General features: G+C 44.7%; 1 protein-coding gene across 1 annotated transcript; it reads left to right on the top strand.

The window, feature by feature from the left end:
- The first annotated feature begins 10,846 nt into the window (after positions 1-10,846).
- LOC129323535 (olfactory receptor 1019-like) lies at positions 10,847-11,803 on the top strand. The gene has a single exon (XM_054970070.1). It carries the CDS (start codon positions 10,847-10,849, stop codon positions 11,801-11,803), a length of 957 nt encoding a protein of 318 aa, XP_054826045.1.
- Positions 11,804-21,028: the final 9,225 nt, after the last annotated feature.

Consider the following 21,028-nt stretch of genomic DNA (forward strand, 5'->3'; position numbering starts at 1 on the left):
TTTGTTTACAGAATAAAGGATTAAAAAGGTTAATACAAACAGTTCTTCAGAATTACACTTCCCAGGATACATGGCACCCAACAAGTCTGATTGACAGGACAGTCAGATCTCACTGTATTGTAAACACCTCAATGCTGAAGTCATACTTTTGTTATGGGTTCGAGACCTCTCTGGAAAACTGTTCTTCCAAGACCAAAACTTAGTTGCAAAGTATAAAGAAGAGAAAATGTTTACAGTTAGAAGGAATTTTCTTGCTTCACTATAAGATTCAGCTGACCTGTAGTTCCATCTCTACAGTTAAGGAAAAAGAATTTGCCCACCGAGGCAAATTTGCCTCTTGTGTATGTGTCTTTTGCTTGAATGTGCTCACACATAGATTCTAGAAGAGAGCTCCTAAAATCCCTTGTCCAGGGTCTGGGACCCAGCCCCCAGACTTGCCAGGAGGGAACAGTGGGAGGCAACTGGGAGGCAGCGGCCCTGCCACCCCAGCCAGCAACCAAGTCCAGAACCTGCCTACTCCAGGGGTATGGGGTGAAAGGCCAAAGCCTCAGAGAGCTGGAGGAAGCAGGGAGAGACCAGCTAGTCCCACCCTCCAGGAGGAAGAGAGGGGGCTAGGCAGGCCAGAGGAAAAGGGCCAAGGCAGGGGGAATAGGGGCCGAGCAGCAGCCCAAACAGAGCTCTTACCAGCCAAGGAGGAGAAGCAGCCACTACGGCCCAGAGCCACACCCCGGCTAGAAGACAGTAGCCTGGCTCAGGAGTTGCTAGGAGCCAAGCCCCTCCAGGTGGAGCTGCCACAGGCATTCTGGGGAAGGAGATGGGTAGCCCAGCACAGCATCAATGAGCAGGCAGCCCAGAAGCTGGCCAGGGCAATTCCTCACGAGCAAGGCCAGGGAAGCTCAGCAGCACAGAAGCCGGCTGGGGCAGCTCCTCATGAGCAAGGCCAGGCAAGCTCAGCAGCTCAAAGGCCTACTGGGGCAGCTCCTCATGAGTAAGGCCAAGGAGACCTCAGCTGGGGATGGCTCGCATTTAACCCCACCCTGCCAGCAAGGCAAGGAAGCCTAGAAGGGATTAGTGATAGGAGGGAAACACCTGAGGGAAGGCACAGCTGGGCCAAGTCAGGAGAGGGAACAAGCCTGGAAGGAGGGCGGGGCAGAGACAGGAAACCCTATAAAGGTTGGCTACAAAGAGCGCTGAGGTGGTGGGTGTGAGTAAGGAGTGATGGTGTGGAGTGAGAGCAGAGCAGTGTGAGAGTAGATGCTTGGAGGAGAGTTCTGGGAGGAGGAGATGATGGAGGATGCAGGGGGTGAGCAGGCCAGGTTGAGCAGGCCAGTGAGTGGACTGAGAGAGAGTCTGGGTGATGTATACTGCCCCTTCTTCCACAGAGCAGGGTCCTGCAGCATCCCTGGCGCCCCTCTGATGTCAGGGCTGGCCCAGATGGTGCCCCGCCCAGTGGTGGCAGCAACAAGCCCTGACATCCCTTAACATTTTACATACAGGTTGAATAACATGGGGGTAAGATTGCTTCCTGTGGAACCCCATAAGATTATTTCTAGTCTGAATATAGCTGACCTCCCACAGCAATCTTTTGAGGTTGATCCATGAGGAATAATTTAAACCAGTCTAATGTGTGTCCCCTGATACCTACTTGTCTCTAGGCATCTTAACAGGAAGCTATGATCTACTGTGTCAAAGGCTGTGGATAGATCTGGGAGGGGGGAAAGAAATGCATGGGCAAAAGATCTACTGTGATCAAAGGCTGTGGATAGATCTGGGAGGGGCAAAAGAAATGCAAACAAGAAGTTGTCAACTAAAGTCTCTAGAGCCATCACTGCCCCATAGCCAGGCCTGAAACCAGACTGAAAAGGATCCAGATCATCAGAATTATCCAAGAAGGCATTGTGTTGTTCTGCTACTATTCTCTCAATCACCTTGCCAGATTAAAGACTGGGCAATAATTGGCCACAGCTTTTTTGTATAGGGATAATTGTTTAAAATAAAAGTAAAGGTAAAGGTAGTCCCCTGTGCAAGCACCGAGTCATTACTGACCCATGGGGGGTGTCACATCATGATGTTTTCTTGGCAGACTTTTTATGGGGTGGTTTGCCAACTGCTTTTTTGAGTGGCCAAAGGAAGCATCTTTAGTTAGTGATTGATTTATGATAGACATTAAATGTTCATCGATGATTTTAGCAGCCATGATGAGCAAGGATCCAGGGCACAAGTATTGACCTTCAGGGACACCAAGATCCTGTCACTTTCCATAACTATAATGGGATCAAAATGCTCCAAAAGTGGACCAGGTGGTATATCAAACATTTATTCTGCCTTATCTAACTTACATCTAGCATCAAGTTCAGAGCATATCCATGCTGTTTTATCAGTAAAAAATCTTTGCAAAGGTGTCACAGCTAATTATCTGTTTCTGAGCCAATAGAGATTCAGATTTAGAAGTCAGATGATGTCAAGATACTTTAAACAACTGGGATGGTAGTGAACAGTTGCAGAGAAATGATGTTTCTTTGCTGCCATCACTGCCAAATTATAGGTCTTCCAATGAGCTCTGTAGTTACATGCTATCAGATTCAGCATGAGTTTTCTGTCAATGTCTTTCTAGATGTCTTCCAGCCTTCTTTAGGTCTCCCGGCTCTGTAGTGAACCACAGGGTTGGTTTCTGCCCTAAGGGTCGAAGATGTCATTGAAGAGCAATATTGTCAATGACTTCAAGGAACTTTGCATTCCAGGCTCCCACTACAGCTTCAATCAAGCTTGTGTTTGAAATTCTATAATCCCCTAGAATATTTTGAAACCAGAAGGATCCATGAGCCTCTGTGGACAGACTATCATAATGGGTTCCCCTCCTTTTGCAGTGTATTGGGCAGTGTATTTGCAGTGTTCACCTTTGCCTTGTAGATAATGATCAGACCATGGTTCAGGATGAATCTCTAATCCTGAAAAAAAACCCTCCACTCCATGTGCAAAAGATTAAGTCCAAGGTCTGGCCTCTAGGGGTGTGTAATTCGGCTGAAGAATACCAAATATCCAAAATACATATTTGGAATTATTCAGATATATCCTGATAAACCTGTCTTATTCTGATATATTCAGAAAAAAACAGTATTTACAATTCCTAATTATCTGGATAGATTCAGGAATATCTGAGAATCACATTTCAAACGTTGCAGCAGCTTGTTTCCCTTCCTGTGCAGGCTTCCCAAGCAACAGAAGAATGGTAGAGAGAGGCAGCATTACCAGTAGAACAGCATAATTTGAGTACAGTGACACTTCAGAGATCAAAGCTTTTACCCTGAAAATCTTGTTACTGTACTCAAATCTCAGCAACTTCATTTGGTGTAGAATGTCTCAGCTGAGCTCAAATCCTGGCTGAATCCACATTACCTTGGCACGTCCTGGTGTTGCACTAAATGTTTGCTAAACACACGGAAGTATAGCGTCTTTCAAGCGAGATTTCTGAATCACGCTAGAAAGATGCTATACTTCTGGGTGTTTAGTGAACATTTAGTGCAACACCAGGACGTGCCAAGGTAATGTGGATTCAGCCATTATCAGAAGCTAGGCAAAGCATGTACATCACACCCATTCTACAATCACTCCATTGGCTACCCATCAGTTACCAAGCTCAATTCAAGGTTTTGGCTATCCCATACAAAGTCCTCCAAGGTCTTGGTCCCTCATACCAATGGAACTGCCTCTCTCTCTGTCATCCACTGTGGCAGCTTCACTCATCTGAAAAGGACTTTTTGCAGATCCCACATCAGGGCCACAGCAGAAGTTCTATGGCTATGGCCATATTTAGAAGTCCATCTCTTTTGTCTATGTGTAGACCAGCTGACCAACTTTGGAAGTTCATTTGGCCTTCTGTATATCGTTAACCTTATTCATGGTAGCACCCATCTTGTAGAACAACCTACCAGAAAAAGTATATAAAGTGCGATGTATTGTCGAAGGCTTTCACGGCCGGAGAACGATGGTTGTTGTGGGTTTTCCGGGCTGTATTGCCGTGGTCTTGGCAATAATAACACTTTGTAAGCCGCTCTGAGTGGGCATTAAGTTGTCCTGAAGGGCGGTATATAAATCGAATGTTATTGTTATTATTATTGTAGTTTCTTCAGAGGTGTAGCACCAAAAGACAGAGTGACACTGAGAGATCTCTGTCTTTTGGTGCTACACCTCTGAAGATGCCAGCCACAGCTGCTGGCGAAACGTCAGGAACTACAATGCCAAGACCACGGCAATACAGCCCGGAAAACCCACAACAACCATATATAAAGTGCCTTCTCTAGTTAGCTTTTATAAACTGTGCAAGCCCATCTTATTTCAATGACTCTTTTCCTGGTTTGGCTCTGATTTCTTATTGCTTTTGCATCCTAATTGTGGCCAATTAGATTATTGTATTTATCTGGGATGTTGTTCTGCCATGTCATGTGATGCTATTTGTAAAAAAATTCTTTTTATAATTTTGGGTGCAGTTAAAATTACAGGATAATTTTTAATAATTAAATAAATGGATAAGTACATTATTTTGGAAGCTTGGTCCTAGGCTAGGATGGCTATGATATCTATAACTACGTTGACAAGCTTTCTGCCCAAAAGAGTTAATCTTAACACAAATGCATATTGCATATGTTAATGAAGCATAATAGTGCAGACAGAACCAGTACTTAAGCTTCCAACAGCAATCCATCTCTGAGGGATCTAATACATTCCAAATCAAGATATCTCTCTATATATACACTATTTTTGGAAAGACAGAGAAAGCACCTAGTTCTAAATTATTAATCAATAAACAGCCCGATTGCAAATACCAGGCCCACTATCATTCCTTCCAGAGTATACGTTTGTTATAATTTTAAAATACTAACTTGCACATCAAAATCCAAACGCTTTGGTTATGCACAACAATTGAAATAGGTAAACCATGTTATTTCCAAAGCTAGAAAGAAGTTGCAAGACCAATAAGAGGTTATAAATACAAATTATATCCTACTTAAAACTTCCATACATTTAAGGGGGTGATTTTTGCCAGTTCATCCCTCCTGCAGCAGACCTCTGACCTCCCCAGCTATTCCTAGGGGTCCCCATCCCATAGAAACAGCATTTCATGGAGTATTTCAGATTGCAGATAGACGGGAAGGCAGGGAAATCCCAGTTTCACAGACAGATGTCCTTTGGTTCACAGAAATTTTAGATAGGATCCAACCCAGCATTTCAAATTGAAACCAACATACACTGATATCATAAGCAAAGTTACACTCTTCTAAGTCAAAGGACTTAGAATGGTATAATTCTGCATAGGATGGCACTTCCAGCCTAGAATCCACATCAGAGCTTAAACACTATGCTGCTTTAGTGAATACTCTGGAAGGAATGCCAGATAGTATATAATAAATTTAAAACCCTCATATTGTTTTCTCATTTGTAATGCAGGATATTTTGAGTCTCAGGCAACCTTCCTAAAAAATCTAGTGATGAGTTTTTGAGTATATCTCTGGGACATTATTAGATACAAACATTTTTCATAATGTTTAAAGAACACTGTTATAAAGAGTAAAGAGTCTAGTAGCACCTTTAAGACTAACCAATTTTATTGTAGCATAAACTTTCGAGAACCACAGCTCTCTTCATCAGATCCATGGAGGGTATGAAGAAACTGGCCAGAGGTATATAGGTGGTGAGGGGAGGAGGTAGAGGGAGCAGGAAGTGAGGGTCATGTAAATGTAAATCAGTTGCAAAAGTCATGAGAGAGGTGAAGTGTGCAATCCAGGCTGGGTGTGACCCCTTCCCTCTATTGCTGAATCTGAATGGAATGAGTGAAGGCAATTACTTTTGGTAATGAGGTAACAATCCAGAGTCTCTATTCAATCCAAGTCTGATTGAGTCAAATTTACATGTGAATTCCAGTTCAGCAGCCTCCCGTTGGATTTTGGTTTTCAAATGTCATAAAGAATGAGTGATCAGCACAGTTCCATTGTGTCTCAGTAGATATCACTCTATCTGTGAAATAATTTCATAGCCCCTGAGAATCAATGAAAGCACTTTGTACACTACAAGGAATCAGGAGGAGATCTGATCACAAGGGACATCTCATAAGAAACATGGTTCTAAGAACCATAATATCAGTATGAATGCTGCCTTAAAGTAGCAGGAGTCTAATATCTATCATACTTCTGGGATGAGAAGAACTTTCTGCAGAGACTGGCTCAAGCATACATGTGGTTTTCCCATACTTCATGAAGCCCATGTTACAAAGGTGAGTCAATATTATGTTTAAGTGAGGACTGAACCAGCCCTTTTTGCTGTTTTTAAACTTAGGTTCATACAAGGGGAAACTATGAAAAATAACAATGATGTTTCAAATGCAATATAATTGAACTGGCAGCATCTCAGAGAGAAAGAAAATTTGGGGTTGTAATGGACAGCTTGAGGAAAATGCCAACTCAGATTGAGGCAGCAATGAAAGGCAAACTCTACGTGCAGGTTTATTAGGAAAGGTGTTGAAAATAAGCCAATATTGTAGTGCTGTTGTATAGATATAGGGTGCAACCTCATTTGAAAAACTGTGTCAAAAATGGTATTGCAGAACTCAAAACAATGCAGAAGAGGCAATCTGACTTGGGTCTTGAGGTATGAATTTTAAATAGATAAATAAAATAAATACATCAAATGGTTAAATGGTTAGAAAACCTTTCTTTTGGTGAAAGGCTGAAAAGCCTGTGGCTTTTCAGTTTAGAGAAAAGAAGACTTTTGCAGTGGAATGAAATTTACATTAAGCATGGGGCGAAACAAATGGACAGAAAACTTTTTCCTTCTTGAACCATAATACTGGAATTCCAGGACACCTAATGAAGTTGACAGACAATAAATTCAGAACAGACAAGAGGAAGTACCTCTTCACTTAAACAAATTATTAAGTTTTGGAATTGAGTGTCAATTCATGTAATGGCTAGCTTTCAATGAGTATTAGACAGATTCATTGAGAATATGTCCATCAATAGCAATTAAACATGATGACTGAAAAGAATTTTCACATCCAGAGGCAATAAATCTCTGAACACCAGCACTAGGAGACAATGGAAGGCAGAGGGTTAGGGTTAGCTTAGCTATGCTCTATAAATATTGAATTGAGGAAAAATATTTCTGCAGGCTTTTGAAGTATCTAAGAGGAGCTAAGATTAACTGTATTGAAACAGCTGAGAGCCAGTTTGGTGTAGTGGTTAAGAGCATGGGACTCTAATCTGGAGAGCCGGGTTTGATTTCCCACTCCTCCACTTGAAGCCAGCTGGGCGACCTTGGGCGAGTCACAGTTCTCTGGAGCTCTCTCAGCCCCACCCACCTCACAGGGTGATTGTTGTGGGGTAATAATAACACTTTGTAAACCGCTCTGAGTGGGCATTAAGTTGTCCTGAAGGGCTGTATATAAATCAAATGTTATTATATTATTATAATACTGTTTATTTTGGCAATGAGGCAATAGCATGGCTAAAAAAGTGGAGCAACTCCTCTCTTCCACGCATACCCTTCAGTTGTTTGAAAACCTACTTCACATTTCCCTGGCATGTACATTTAGCAGGATGTGGTGGAGTGGGAGAGCATGAGCCTTTATCTCTACCATGTAGACAAATTGTAACATGAAGAATGAATGTATTTCCCTTGTTCAGTTATTTTTCTAGATGTTTGCATTGCCCTGAGAATCCTCCCCCCATTACTTTCAGCTCCAACTTGAATTCTAAAGTATCAAGCCAATCCAATTACAAATTATTAGGATATCTTCATTAATCCCTCCCTATTTCATCAGGAAAAAGAAATATGTTGCTCAAATAGAAAAAAGATTATTAACTACTGAAAATTTTTGTATTTCACAAACATTGATTTCTAAAATTCTTCTGAAACAGAACATGGGCAAATTTGGGAGTAAATTGCATCCCAAATGATAACAATTCATCATAAGTTTTAAATTTTCAGTTCCAAATTTGGTTCTTTAAAGAGTGATTTGTCAAACATGTCGGTCCTTCTTTCTCACACTCTGTCAATTCATCTTAAAAACAAATCAAAACATCTATAGCATGAAATGGAGTATGAAGTAGGCTCCATCCACTACAAAATACAGCCAGTGATCTGGAAGGTAAATTTTGAACTGTAAAACAATTAAGCATTGCCTCAATTTACTTCCAGGAAGAATAGTTTTAGGGGGTAGCCATGTCGGTCTGCAATAGAACAGCAGAATTTGAGTCCAGTGGCACCTTAGAGACCAACAAGATTTTCAGGGTCTAAGCTTTTGAGAGTTGGAGTTTCTGAAGAAGGAAGCTCTGACTCTCAGAAGCTTATATCTTGAAAATTTTATTTGTCTCTAAGGTGCCACAGGACTCAAATCCTGCTGTTCCAGCCAGAATTTCAGCATTCTGCAAAACCATAGCCCAGGGATGCCTCCATTAAAGAGTATACTTTTATATGTGTGATAAAGATCAAAATATTTTAGATATTGTGTGCATAAACTTTTACAATGTATTTCAAATGGTTATGGACCACTGAATTAAATGTGGTACTGTGCAAAGGTGAATGGATAGACCGACTAGCCAATTGCTATAAGTAGTTGAGGGGCCAGGCTATAATTCTATGCATATGTAACGAAGGTGCAGAAAAGGAGAAAGCCAGCCATTAAGGCCAACATATTATTATCTTTCTTTCACATGGATATCCTATTGCAGATTCACAGTTTTGAAGTTTGAAAATTTAAGAAATTTCCACCAACAAATTTGGCTTAAATCTAGTAATTGGTGATGACTCCAGATAACAAGAGAAACTGAGTATTAGCCTGGTCCAGCATTACTTTGTAAGTAGAGATGGGCATGGACCAGGAGGCGGCTACGGACCACCGGTTTGTGGTCCATGGACTTTCATGGACCACGGACCACGGACCATGAACTTTTAAACAGACTGGTTTGATTCAGAAAGGCCTTGTTTTTCCCACAGATTTTCACTTGAGTAGACTTTCCCCACCAAAGGTTCTCATGTAACACACCTAAATTATCACTTTTCCAAAGACTTAGACAAATAACAACTTCCCCTCCCCTATTCTGACTGACCCTTACCCGCCCTTGGTGGAAGGAGGGAGACTTGTGCTCCTGTCCAGGAGAGGTGGCTGTCCACAAAACCCACCTACATGGGGCTGCATCAACAATAGATGCCCTCCCCGGGGGCGGGGAGACCAACTCCCTATGATGGGAAATGAATGGATCTACTTGAGTGAAAGCCAACTCTGCAACAGGAGATCATGTAGCAATTCAAAGGCCCCTTGCTGGAATGGAAAGCATGGGAGGGATGGAAAGGATGTCTTCCACAGCTTGAGGGAAGGAGACTTATGCTACCCTGTTCAGAGGGAGTCTCTTTGGGCAATGGACAACGAGTCCCACCTCAGTGACGTGGTGTGTCTGCTTGCTTGGCATGCTGCCAATTGTCAGAGAGTGGGTGTTTCACAGAGGCCAGTAGCAGCCCTCCCTTGCACCTCAAAAGCCAGGCAAGAAAGCTCCCCCAAAGTCACCCACTATTTAGGGAGAGAAAGGCTTTGAAAGAAACCAAGCAGAGAGAGCCCCCAAAGTGAGCTGCCGGTCGCCAGAGAGTAGGTGTTTCACAGAGCCCAATAGCAGTCTCCTCTTACACCTCAGTAGCCAAGAAAGGAAGTGGGGGAAAGAAGGAAAGAACTCAAGCAGACAGCACCCAAAACTGCCTTGCACCCACTGCGGGTCTGCAAGTGGGTGGGGTCAGAGCACAATAGAACCCACCGGCAACCCAGAAATAAGGGGGGGGGGATTGAGCCCCAGAACCCAAGGATTTGAAAGTGGAAAGAAATCAGAGTAACCCGATAGTACGGTAAAAGGATTTTTTTAAAAAAGTGCTCTCAAGAAAACCAGAATTGAAAGGCGAAAAAAATTAAGCAGGAATGGAGAATAGAGTAAGCTCTTTTGCAACCAAAGCCCCAAAGCCCTTCCTAAGGCACAAGCCGCTCTCTCGCAAAAAGAAAAACTTCCCCGCAGCAAGCAGTTGCTAAGCTAACTTGTGTCCCTGCGCCAGCAAAATGAAGCGGGGCTTCGCACACTTTGTCTTTTATACAGAAACGCTAGGTTTCTGTATAACCTTGACAGAGCTGCCAATCAAGGTTTCCTGGGCTGAGATTGGTGTATTCCAAATGGGGAAGGTGGCTTCACACCGTTGCCTAGGAAATTGTTTGAGCAGGGATGGCAGGAATCCTGGCATAACGAGCCAATGGACAGACGGACAGAACGCCCCAAAGTTCGGCGCTTTTGTGAAAAGAACACGCACCCACGGCCCGCATGTAGGTAAATTTGTGGGGAAATTAGGTCCATTATGCAGTCCATGCCCAGCTCTATTTGTAAGCATTTAAAATATCTCAGAAGAGCTCTATCTATGCAGACCTAGATATTATGATTCAGTTGGCAATACTGCCAAAAAGTCTGCCAATGACAGCTCCCTCCTGCCATTTCTGTAACATCTACTCCTTCACAAATGGTAACTGAGGGCCAAGCTACACATGGCGAATGACACTTGAATGGCAAGTGGATTGAGTGGAGGGCAAGTGAACAGGGAGAAATACACTTGCTGTTCAAGTGTCATTCGTCGTGTGTAGCTTGGCCCTCAGTTTCAGTATTAAGTACTAGTCCACAGTACCAGATAATTATATTCTTCCAACAGAATCCATGTGAGATCAGGTTTCCAATAAGTATATCTTACATGTTGTTTTTTCCCCTAAATTGCAGGTAAAATTTCATCAACAAATCAAACTCTGCCATAAGATATCTCATGCAACAGTGACATGGATGAGGAAAACAACACCAAAGTCACTGAGTTTGTTCTTTTGGGATTGGTGGACAATCCAGAAATGATCCCTGTGGGCTTTGTTGTTGTGTTAATTATGTATTTATTTACCTTGGTAGGAAATCTTGGTATGATCATGTTAATCTGGATGGACCCTAAACTCCAGAAACCCATGTATTTCTTCCTCAGCCATTTGTCTTTCTTAGATTTTGGATATGCTTCAGCCATTGCCCCTAAAATGCTAGAGAATTTTTTAGCAAAGAAGAAAACTATTTCTTACACAGACTGCGCTGCACAAATGTATTTCTTTGTCTTCTGTGCAAGTACTGAGTGTATCCTCCTGGCTGCAATGGCTTATGACAGATATGAGGCTATCTGTAATCCTCTCATGTATATGGTTAACATGTCCCGGAAAAAGTGTATCCTGATGGTAGCCGGATCCTACTTCATTGGCTTTCTGAATGCAATGGCACAAACAATTTCAACCTTCACTTTACCTTTTTGCAGCTCTAATATTATCAACCATTTTTTCTGTGATGTTCCTCCTTTATTAGCTCTTTCCTGCGCTGATACAAGCCTCAATCAAATGGTACTCTTTGTATTTGCTACAGTTTTAGATGTATTCACTTCAGTAGAAATTTTCGCGTCCTATATGATGATCTTGTCTGCCATCTTGCGAATCCGCTCTACTAAGGGGAAACAAAAGGCCTTTTCAACATGTGCCTCACACTTAATGGCTGTAACCATCTTCTACGGAACAACAGCTTTTATGTACCTGCGACCAAGTTCTAGCTACTCCCTTGACCAGGACAAGTGGGCCTCCGTGTTTTACACTGTGGTGATCCCTGTACTGAACCCTCTGATCTACAGTTTGAGGAACAAGGAAGTAAAAAATGCCTTGAAAAAAATTCATACACTGGAGATAGCTTTCTGGAGAGGCATCAGGAAGTTATAGACTTCCAGTGTTGTTTAGTGGTTACAGTGTCAGGCAAGGATCTAGAAGACCCAGGTACAAATCCTCACTGTACCATGAATGCTTGGTCTCAGCATAACTTACCTCACAGGTTTGTTGTGAGGAAAAATGGAGAGGAGGACAATCATATAGATACTTTGTATCTCCACAGGGGAAAAGGGTGAGTTATAAATGAAGTAAATAATTAAACATTGACAAAACATTAATCAGGCATGGAAATTTATTCCCTGTTGAGATAAGCTGGGTGGCAGGAGTTGACACTAAAATAGTTTTGCTAGGAAACTCCCAGTAAGCCCAGTTTCACAATCCTCAAAATGGTCATGTGAATTGATTTTGGGATTAATTGAGGATTACTTTTCCCAATGCACTTCCCTGTCACACCACCAAAAACAGCTGTGAAAGAGGTCAAAGAAATGTTTATTTGCCTGTCAGTGCTTGGTTTCTATTCACCACTAGCTACCCCTGAGGTAACTTGTGATGGCGCTTCTGAGGTAACCTCTCACCTCAACAGGGTTAAACCTGGTTATAACCTTTTCCACCTTTAATACTAAGGGGGAGATTTAAAAATAACAAGAAAAGTTTATTTTACAGTGAGTAGAAAATATATTAAGGATGTTCAGGACCAAGCTTATACTAATGTAACTAGGGGTGTGCAAGCCAAAAAATTTCGGCTAAAGCCGAAAGCCGAAAGAAGAATCTCTTTCGAATAAGCCAAAAGCCGAAACGGCCAGCCGTTTCGGCTTTCGACTTTCAGCTTTGTTTCGGCTTTCGGCTTTCAGCTTTTCAATGGGAAAATGCCTCCGTCTTCCCGGATGTCTGGGGGAGGCATTTTCACACCGAATCAGCCCAAAATTGGTGGGGACCTTCCTCTAACCCCTCTCTAAAACCCCCCCAGGTTTCAGACCGATTGGACTTTGGGGGCCATGTTATGGCCCCCCAAAGCAGGTCCCCCTATCCTCCCATAAGAAAGCGAAGGAGCAGCATATTATTAGCATGCTGCTGCTCATCTTCTTCATTATTTCCTATGGGGAAAAATGAAGAAGCAGGCTTCCTTTGCCAGGGGTGGCATTTTGCATGCAAAATGCCCCCTTACCCTCAGGGACCCTTCTCCCACCCTTCCTCCCACCCCCCACCAAGGCTCAGCCTGCTCCCACTTGGGGGGGGGGCATTTCATGGCCTCCCCAAGTAGGTGCTCTGCTCTCATCTCTACCACTGACAGCTGGGGGAGGCTTGTCTTGCCAGAGGTGGCATTTTGCATGCAAAATGCCCCCCAGCCCTCAGGGGCCCTTCTCCCACGCCTCCTCCCACCCCCCACCAAGGCTCAGCCTGCTCCCACTTGGGGGGGGGGCATTTCATGGCCTCCCCAAGTAGGTGCTCTAATCTCTACCACTGACAGCTGGGGGAGGCTTGTCTTGCCAGGGGTGGCATTTTGCATGCAAAATGCCCCCCAGCCCTCAGGGGCCCTTCTCCCACCCCTCCTCCCACCCCCCACCAAGGCTCAGCCTGCTCCCACTTGGGGGGGGCCATTTCATGGCCTCCCCAAGTAGGTGCTCTGCTCTCATCTCTACCACTGACAGCTGGGGGAGGCTTGTCTTGCCAGGGGTGGCATTTTGCATGCAAAATGCCCCCCAGCCCTCAGGGGCCCTTCTCCCACGCCTCCTCCCACCCCCCACCAAGGCTCAGCCTGCTCCCACTTGGGGGGGGCATTTCATGGCCTCCCCAAGTAGGTGCTCTAATCTCTACCACTGACAGCTGGGGGAGGCTTGTCTTGCCAGGGGTGGCATTTTGCATGCAAAATGCCCCCCAGCCCTCAGGGGCCCTTCTCCCACCCCTCCTCCCACCCCCACCAAGGCTCAGCCTGCTCCCACTTGGGGGGCCCATTTCATGGCCTCCCCAAGTAGGTCCTCTCAGCCCCTAATGTCCACCCCTTACAGCACCACACAAATCCAATTCCCCCCCAGCTGCCACACACAGACCCAAATCCCCACATTAGCCCCTCACAGACCCAAATCCACCCCCACCTGCCCCACACCCATAACCCCAGGAACAGGCTGGCAAAGGCCAGCCCTCTCCCTTTGTTCCCTATGCTGGGAACTTCTAAACTCTCTTTCCCTGGGCAATTGTGCACAGCCCAGGGGTGCCACAATGGTGGGCACACTTCTGAGTGCCAGCTGGTCCCTGTGAAAGAGCACCTGAACCACAGACACCCTCCTTCAAATTCCCCCACCACCTACAGAGATGGCTGGCCAGCCAGCCCCATTGTTCCCTATGATGGGAACCAACGGCACAACAAAGAATAAAACACGAACAACACAAAATAAAGTTTTTTAAAAATTATTTTCTCCCTTTCAAAGTACAAGTAGGCAAAGCATTATGACACATTACACCAGCAGTCCCCCACACAGAAAAATTAACACAACTCACTTAACATCAGAGAATCACAAAACACGATTCCTGTCAAAAACACTTTATTTCTTGAACAGCTTTAGGTTACACAGCAGGGGGGCACACCAAAGGGCATGGCAGCAGTATCTTACACAAAAATAACACAACTCACTTAACGTCAGAGAATCACCCCAAATTATTGCTGTCAAAAGCACTTTATTTCCTTAACTGCTTTAGGTTACACAGTAGGAAGGCACAACAGGGCATGAAAGCAGTGTACTACATAAAAATAACACAACTCACTTCACATCAGAGAATCACACAAACACAACTGCTGTCAAAAACGGTGAAGTGGGTTGTATTATTTTGTGTAGTACACTTCTATCATGCCCTTTGGTGCACCCCCCTGCTGTGTATCCTAAAGCTGTTCAAGAAATAAAGTGTTTTTGACAGGAATTGTGCTTTTGTGATTCTCAAGTGGGAGCAGTCTGAGCCTTGGTGGGGGGTGGGAGGAAGGGTGGGAAGGGGGTGCAAAAATGCCACCCCTGGCAAGGAGGAAGGGGTGCAAAATGCCACCCCTGGCAAGACAAGCCTCCCCCAGCTGTCAGTGGTAGAGATTAGAGCACCTACTTGGGGAGGCCATGAAATGCCCCCCCCAAGTGGGAGCAGGCTGAGCCTTGGTGGGGGGTGGGAGGAGGCGTGGGAGAAGGGCCCCTGAGGGCTGGGGGGCATTTTGCATGCAAAATGCCACCTCTGGCAAGACAAGCCTCCCCCAGCTGTCAGTGGTAGAGATGAGAGCAGAGCACCTACTTGGGGAGGCCATGAAATGGCCCCCCCAAGTGGGAGCAGGCTGAGCCTTGGTGGGGGGTGGGAGGAAGGGTGGGAGAAGGGCCCCTGAGGGTAAGGGGGCATTTTGCATGCAAAATGCCACCCCTGGCAAAGGAAGCCTGCTTCTTCATTTTTCCCCATAGGAAATAATGAAGAAGATGAGCAGCAGCATGCTAATAATATGCTGCTCCTTCGCTTTCTTATGGGAGGATAGGGGGACCTGCTTTGGGGGGCCATAACTTGGCCCCCCAAAGTCCAATCGGTCTGAAACTTGGGGGTTTTTTAGAGAGGGGTTAGAGGAAGGTCCCCACCAATTTTGGGCTGATTCGGTGGCAAAATGCCTCCCCCAGACGTCCGGGAAGACGGAGGCATTTTCCCATTGAAAAGCTGAAAGAAAGCAGAAAGAAGCCGAAACGTTTCGGCTTTTTTTCTTTCGGCTAGCCGAAACGTTTCGGCTTTCTCCTAAACGTTTCGGCTAACCCGAAAGAAGCCGAAACACTGTTGTTTCAGCTTTCTTTCGGCATTCAGAAAGCCGAAACGCACATCCCTAAATGTAACTTATTGAGAGAGAGATGGAGATACAGTTTCTTTATTGATTTACATGTTCTGTGAAGAGAAACGGAGAGAACACCGGTAACAACCAGACTACCTTGGATTCTAAATGCTATTACTTTCTTTCACAGTCTTCTTAACTATTTAGAGTATATGAGAGTCTTCTTAAATTACAACCCTCCATCTGTCCCACAGATTCCAAATAACCGTGAAAGACAATGAATAAGAGCCATAATCCAGTATTTGCCATGCCAGACCTCCACACTAAACAGCCCACTTCTACTTGAATTGACTGGAGATGATTGACTGGAGATTTCTAACTTACCTAAGGAACTTCTAAACTCTATTTGTCTCAAACAGCAGAAAAACAACTTCCTTTTCCTCTATACCTCCCCTCCCTCCTAATGATCCAAGAGCCCTGATTGGTAGTATCTGGCTTTCTCTCCAGACCATCAAGGTACAAAAGGGGTTGGTTGGCAGTAGAGGTTGGCATGGACCAGGAAAACTCCATGGATTCTCGGCCCATGGTCCATCGCATTTCACAGACCAAGGACCATGAACTTTTCACAGACCCGCCCAGGTTTGCAGACTGTTTCGTCAGTCTGTGGTCCATCAATTCCGGGGGCCCTAGGACCACCCCCTTTGCACTCAGAGATGCCAAACTCACAGCGAGTCTTCAGCAGGCTCTCCTCCAGCCACCCTCCAAATTTGGCCAAGATTGCATTTTGGAGGTCCAAGTTACAGACCTTCAAATCAGCCACCCCAGGTAACTTCCAATAGATAGAATAGGAGCCGCAAATGCCAATTGACTTGCATTGGCTTGCAGCAATTGGCAGAGCCCTAGGCAAGCCCAACACTCCACAATCAAATAAGAATTAAAAGGGGGGAAAATGAGATAGAAGAGTGAGCCCTCAAGGAGACCAATAAGCTTGGTCCCAGAGCCTGACTGCAGCTCTGAGACTGAGATGGGGCAGAGCCCTAGGCTAGCCCACCACCCCATAAGTAAATAAGAATTGAAATTTTTAAAAAACGAAACAGAAGAGTGAGCCCTCAGCCAAGGAAATCCAATAGGCTTGCTCCTACCCAGAACCTTGCTACAGCACAAGGACCAAACCTCCCTCTGGCGCAATCCAAAAAAACTCCCACAACAAGCAGTTCCTCCCTCGTAACCAGCTGGAAAGTGAAACTGTGGCTCAGCACTGGTTGTTATATATAGTACTTGCTCTTATAGAGAATAATTGAAGCTCTCTTGGCAACCAGAGCTGCCTATCAAGGTTTTCGGGGCTAATATTTATTTGTTCCAAAGGCAGCAGAAAGTCTGCAGGTGACTCCCCTACGTTGCCTAGGGAATTGATTGTTCAGTGCCAGGATGTCTGGTTTCATGGACCAACAGACTGACAGACTAGCCCCAAAGACATCACCTCCATGAAAGATGTGCATCCCATGACCCACCACTTCACAAATGCCAAACCGGGTTGGTCCATGTCAAATTTTGGTCTGTTTTTTGGTCTGCGCCCATTTCTAGTTGGCAGATATGAAAAAGGGGCAGACCTGGCTGTGTCCATCAGCATTAACTGTTACACAAATGGAGGTCTCATTAGGAGAGGTAAGGAGAGACAGAAAGAGGGAGTAATGAGCAAGATGTCCACCTGTGTATACAGGGATCGTTCCTCTAGACAATTCTTTTAATAAACAAATGGATGTTCAATCAAAAAGTTTTTATTTATAAAATAATAAAAAACAATTGCTCACAAATCACACAGCGCACACACACATAGCTAACTAGAAACACAGGGAGGAGAATTGGAGAGAGTTGTAGAGTTGGGTGACAGTTACATATGCAGAAGACAAGGGGGCATACATGGGAGATTAGCATTGAGCAACCAGTGCTTTGCAACATGAAAATGAGAGGCTCAGACGGGGGTCTGAGGGTGAATGCTGGATCAGAAGGCATGCACACAACTATGGCAGAAGGGTAGCCCAATTATACTGAGGAATGTACCCTGGGGTGGGATTGCATCTTCTGCCCCAAAACAATAACTTAATGGCTGTCTTCAGAGCAAGACAAAGAACTGGGAAAGCTTGATTAAACGTATCTGGGCAAAACTAAATTTATCAATGATAACTGATGATCCGTAATGGCTGGATGGGAGCAGCTATCAAAACCCTCAATAGCCTGGAATGGGACAGTGAATAAGGAGAAGATCGAAAGGGTGTGGAGATTAATTCAGGAACTCCTGGAAGACCCTATTGACTTAGGATCATTGCACATCCCTGAGGTATGGGGCTGAAAGCTAGTTTTGCCCAGTGAATCACATGCCAGTTATTTTCCAGTTCCCAGCCAGGAGCTGGCAGCAATTTCATGCCTTGCTAGGCAGTGTTTCTGTGTCTAAAACACATGAGGAGAGGAGCTTATGATGTAGCCATATTCATAAACTTTCTATTAACGTGAGGGCAGGTCTGACTGCTAACATAACCTCATAACCCTAATGGTTAGAAGTACGCAGGGTGAAAGGGCTGGCCTCCCCCATCCCTTTCTGAGTGTCTTGAACTCTCAGGAAGTTCCATCATTTAATTTATTTTAATTTATTAGATTTCTTGCCTGCCCTCCTCATGAACAGGCTCAGGGTGGGTTACTACATTATATAGTAATACAATAAATTAAAACAACAATACCTAATAAAAGAGAAAACACACAATTTCATAATTCAGTACAAAAGTTAAAACCACAGACTAAAATGCAGCATGTGATGATTCACCATAATACATCCCACATGCCAGTATCATGGAGGTAGGACAGGCAGATCGACAGAATGTAAAACAAATGGACCAAAAGGTCACAGCAGACAGGCCGACCGGGCAGTTCGCCTATGCCTCAACTACCACCGTAAGCCTGACGGAACATCTACATTTTATAGGCATGGCAGAACTATAAGAAGTCCCACAGGGTCCTAGTCTTGACTCAGAGAGAGTTCCACCAGGCTGGGTTCAGGGCCAAAAAGGCCCTGGCCCTGGTCAAGTCTAAGCGAACGTCCTTGGGGCCAGGGATCATCAGAAGGTGTTTGTCAGCAGAGCAAAGTGCCTTCTGGGGAACATATGGTGAGAGGCAGTCCAGCAGGTATGTTGGTCCCAGTCTGTTAAGGGCTTTAAATGTCATAGTCAGTACCTTAAACTTGACCAGGGAACTCAACTGGGAGCCAGTGCAGCTGACGCAAAACAGGTTGAATATGCATCCTAACCAGGGTCCCAGTACATGCCGCTGTATTCTGGACCAGCTGTAACTTCTGGATCAGTCTCAAGGGTAGCCCTGCGTAGAGCGAGTTACAGTAATCTAATCTGGAGATGACCATTGCTTGGATCACTGTAGCTAGGTCACCAATCAAGAGGTAGGGAACAAGCTGCCTAATCTGATGAATAATAATAATAACATTCGGTTTATATACTGCCCTTCAGGACAACTTTATGCCCACTCAGAGCAGTTTACGAAGTGTGTTATTATTATCCCCATGACAATTATCCTGTGAGGTTGGGTGGGGCTGACAGAGCTCTGGAAGAGCTGTAACTGGCCCAAGGTCAACAAGCTGGCTTCAAGCAGAGGAATGGGGAATCAAACCTGGTTCTCTAGATTAGAGTCCTGCCACTCTTAACCACTACACAAAACTGAACATAGAAGAATGCAGATTTGGCAACTGTCATGACTTGGGCCTCCATTTAAAGAGAAGTATCCAGGACCACAGCCAGGCTCCTCACTGTTGATATAGGTACCAGCAGTGGCCCATCTAGGGCTGAGAGCCATATTCCCAAACCCATCAACCCTTGATCCAGGTGCAGGACCTCTGCCTTCATAGGGTTCAACTTCAGTCAACTGCTTTATCCATCTGGTCACAGCTTCCAGTGCCCTGATCAGAGTATCCAGTGCAGCATCCAGCAGGAAGATCAATGGGCCTCATGTACAATGCAGCAGAATTATGCATATCAGTACTTACATATACATGCATAAATATATTGATTTATTGGCTGAATTTTTAAAAAGATAAAGAGAAAATGGGGGGAGTGTTCCACTGACACATGCAAGGCTATAGTGGAGAAGGATAGCATTCCTGCAGTGGGGGCTGCAGGTAGATTTTGGGGAGGGTGCCCCTGATGCCTGCCTATCTTCACACATAGGTCTAAAAGGGGAGTAGTTCCACTACGCATCCATTTATGAACCATATGAGAAGCACTATGTTCCTTTCAAACGGCACCACTTTCTCAGGTGCCAGAAGAGGCCATCCCTCTCCCATAGGCCAGCAGGGCTTTTGCATTTATTTAATTTAAAAAGTCAGCACTTTAATACTGCTATATCACATACCATTGTAATGATAGGTTTAGCAGGCTCTCTGCATGCCCAGCTATCTTTTTTTTTAAGCAAGTCCTGTGGAGATAGGGCTTTTTCTGGTGATAAATGCCAGAATGCAGTACCAGCACCTCTTTCTGCAGTACTAGCACCTCTTTTGGCTGGTGGCCTTGGGTCCCCAAGGTGGGAAACTTTATGAGAACTGGCACCTCTTTTTTTTTTTAGAAAAAAAGTACTACACAGAGATATAAGGGGAAAAGAAGCCAGAGATTTACTTTTTTTTTAGGACAACTGGAAATTCAGAGAACCTGCTAAACCTTTTGATATTTTTTTGTATATGCTTACATATACAAAACTGGCCCAAGGTCAACAAGCTGATTGATATAACGGTTGAAATTTTCTTTAGGGATGGAAAATGAAACCACTCATCTTCAGATTGAGGCTGGGGAGGAGAGAGTGGCTTGATGATGATAACAGTCCAAGAATTGAAAAGTGGTTTGGAGGCAGGTGGATTGGACAGTCCAAACAACACTGAAAGAAACAGTATGCTTGAGGAACACAGGTGACTCAAAATCAGCTTCTAGAAAAAGATCAGGATAAAAGTGTTGGGGGGAAAACGGAAGGAGGGGAGAAAAAAAGTGAATACTAAAGGAACACAAATGCATGTAGAAGGGCATGTAGAAATCAGGAACAGAGGTGGGCACGAACAGCAATACGAACTAAAAAAACCCACGAACAGCCCGATCGGCTGTTGGCAAACAAACCATTCGTGAGGTGCCATTGTAAACAAACAACCAGTCGTCGCAAGCCTTGTTCACTGTGTTTGTTCGCTGTTTGTGAAGCCAGACAGTCAGGAACCTTCAATCAATTCCCTTGGCAACAGAGGCAGGGAATGTCTGAACTCTGTCTGCAGTCCGTCTGTTGCCCTGAAAACCCCAAACAAAGCCCAACTTAGCTTGACAGGCAGGTCTTCCTTCCAAGTGTGGAGCTCCTAATTGGTTACAATTGGTTACATGGGAGCAGAGACCGGGGGGGGGAGAGGGGGAGGGGGTGTTCTGTAGCCATGGGCACTCCAATGTCATCCCTGCAAACCCTGTTAGGCAGTT

Source organism: Eublepharis macularius, chromosome 2, assembly GCF_028583425.1.
Source record: "Eublepharis macularius isolate TG4126 chromosome 2, MPM_Emac_v1.0, whole genome shotgun sequence".
Classification (NCBI taxonomy): Eukaryota; Metazoa; Chordata; class Lepidosauria; order Squamata; family Eublepharidae; genus Eublepharis; species Eublepharis macularius.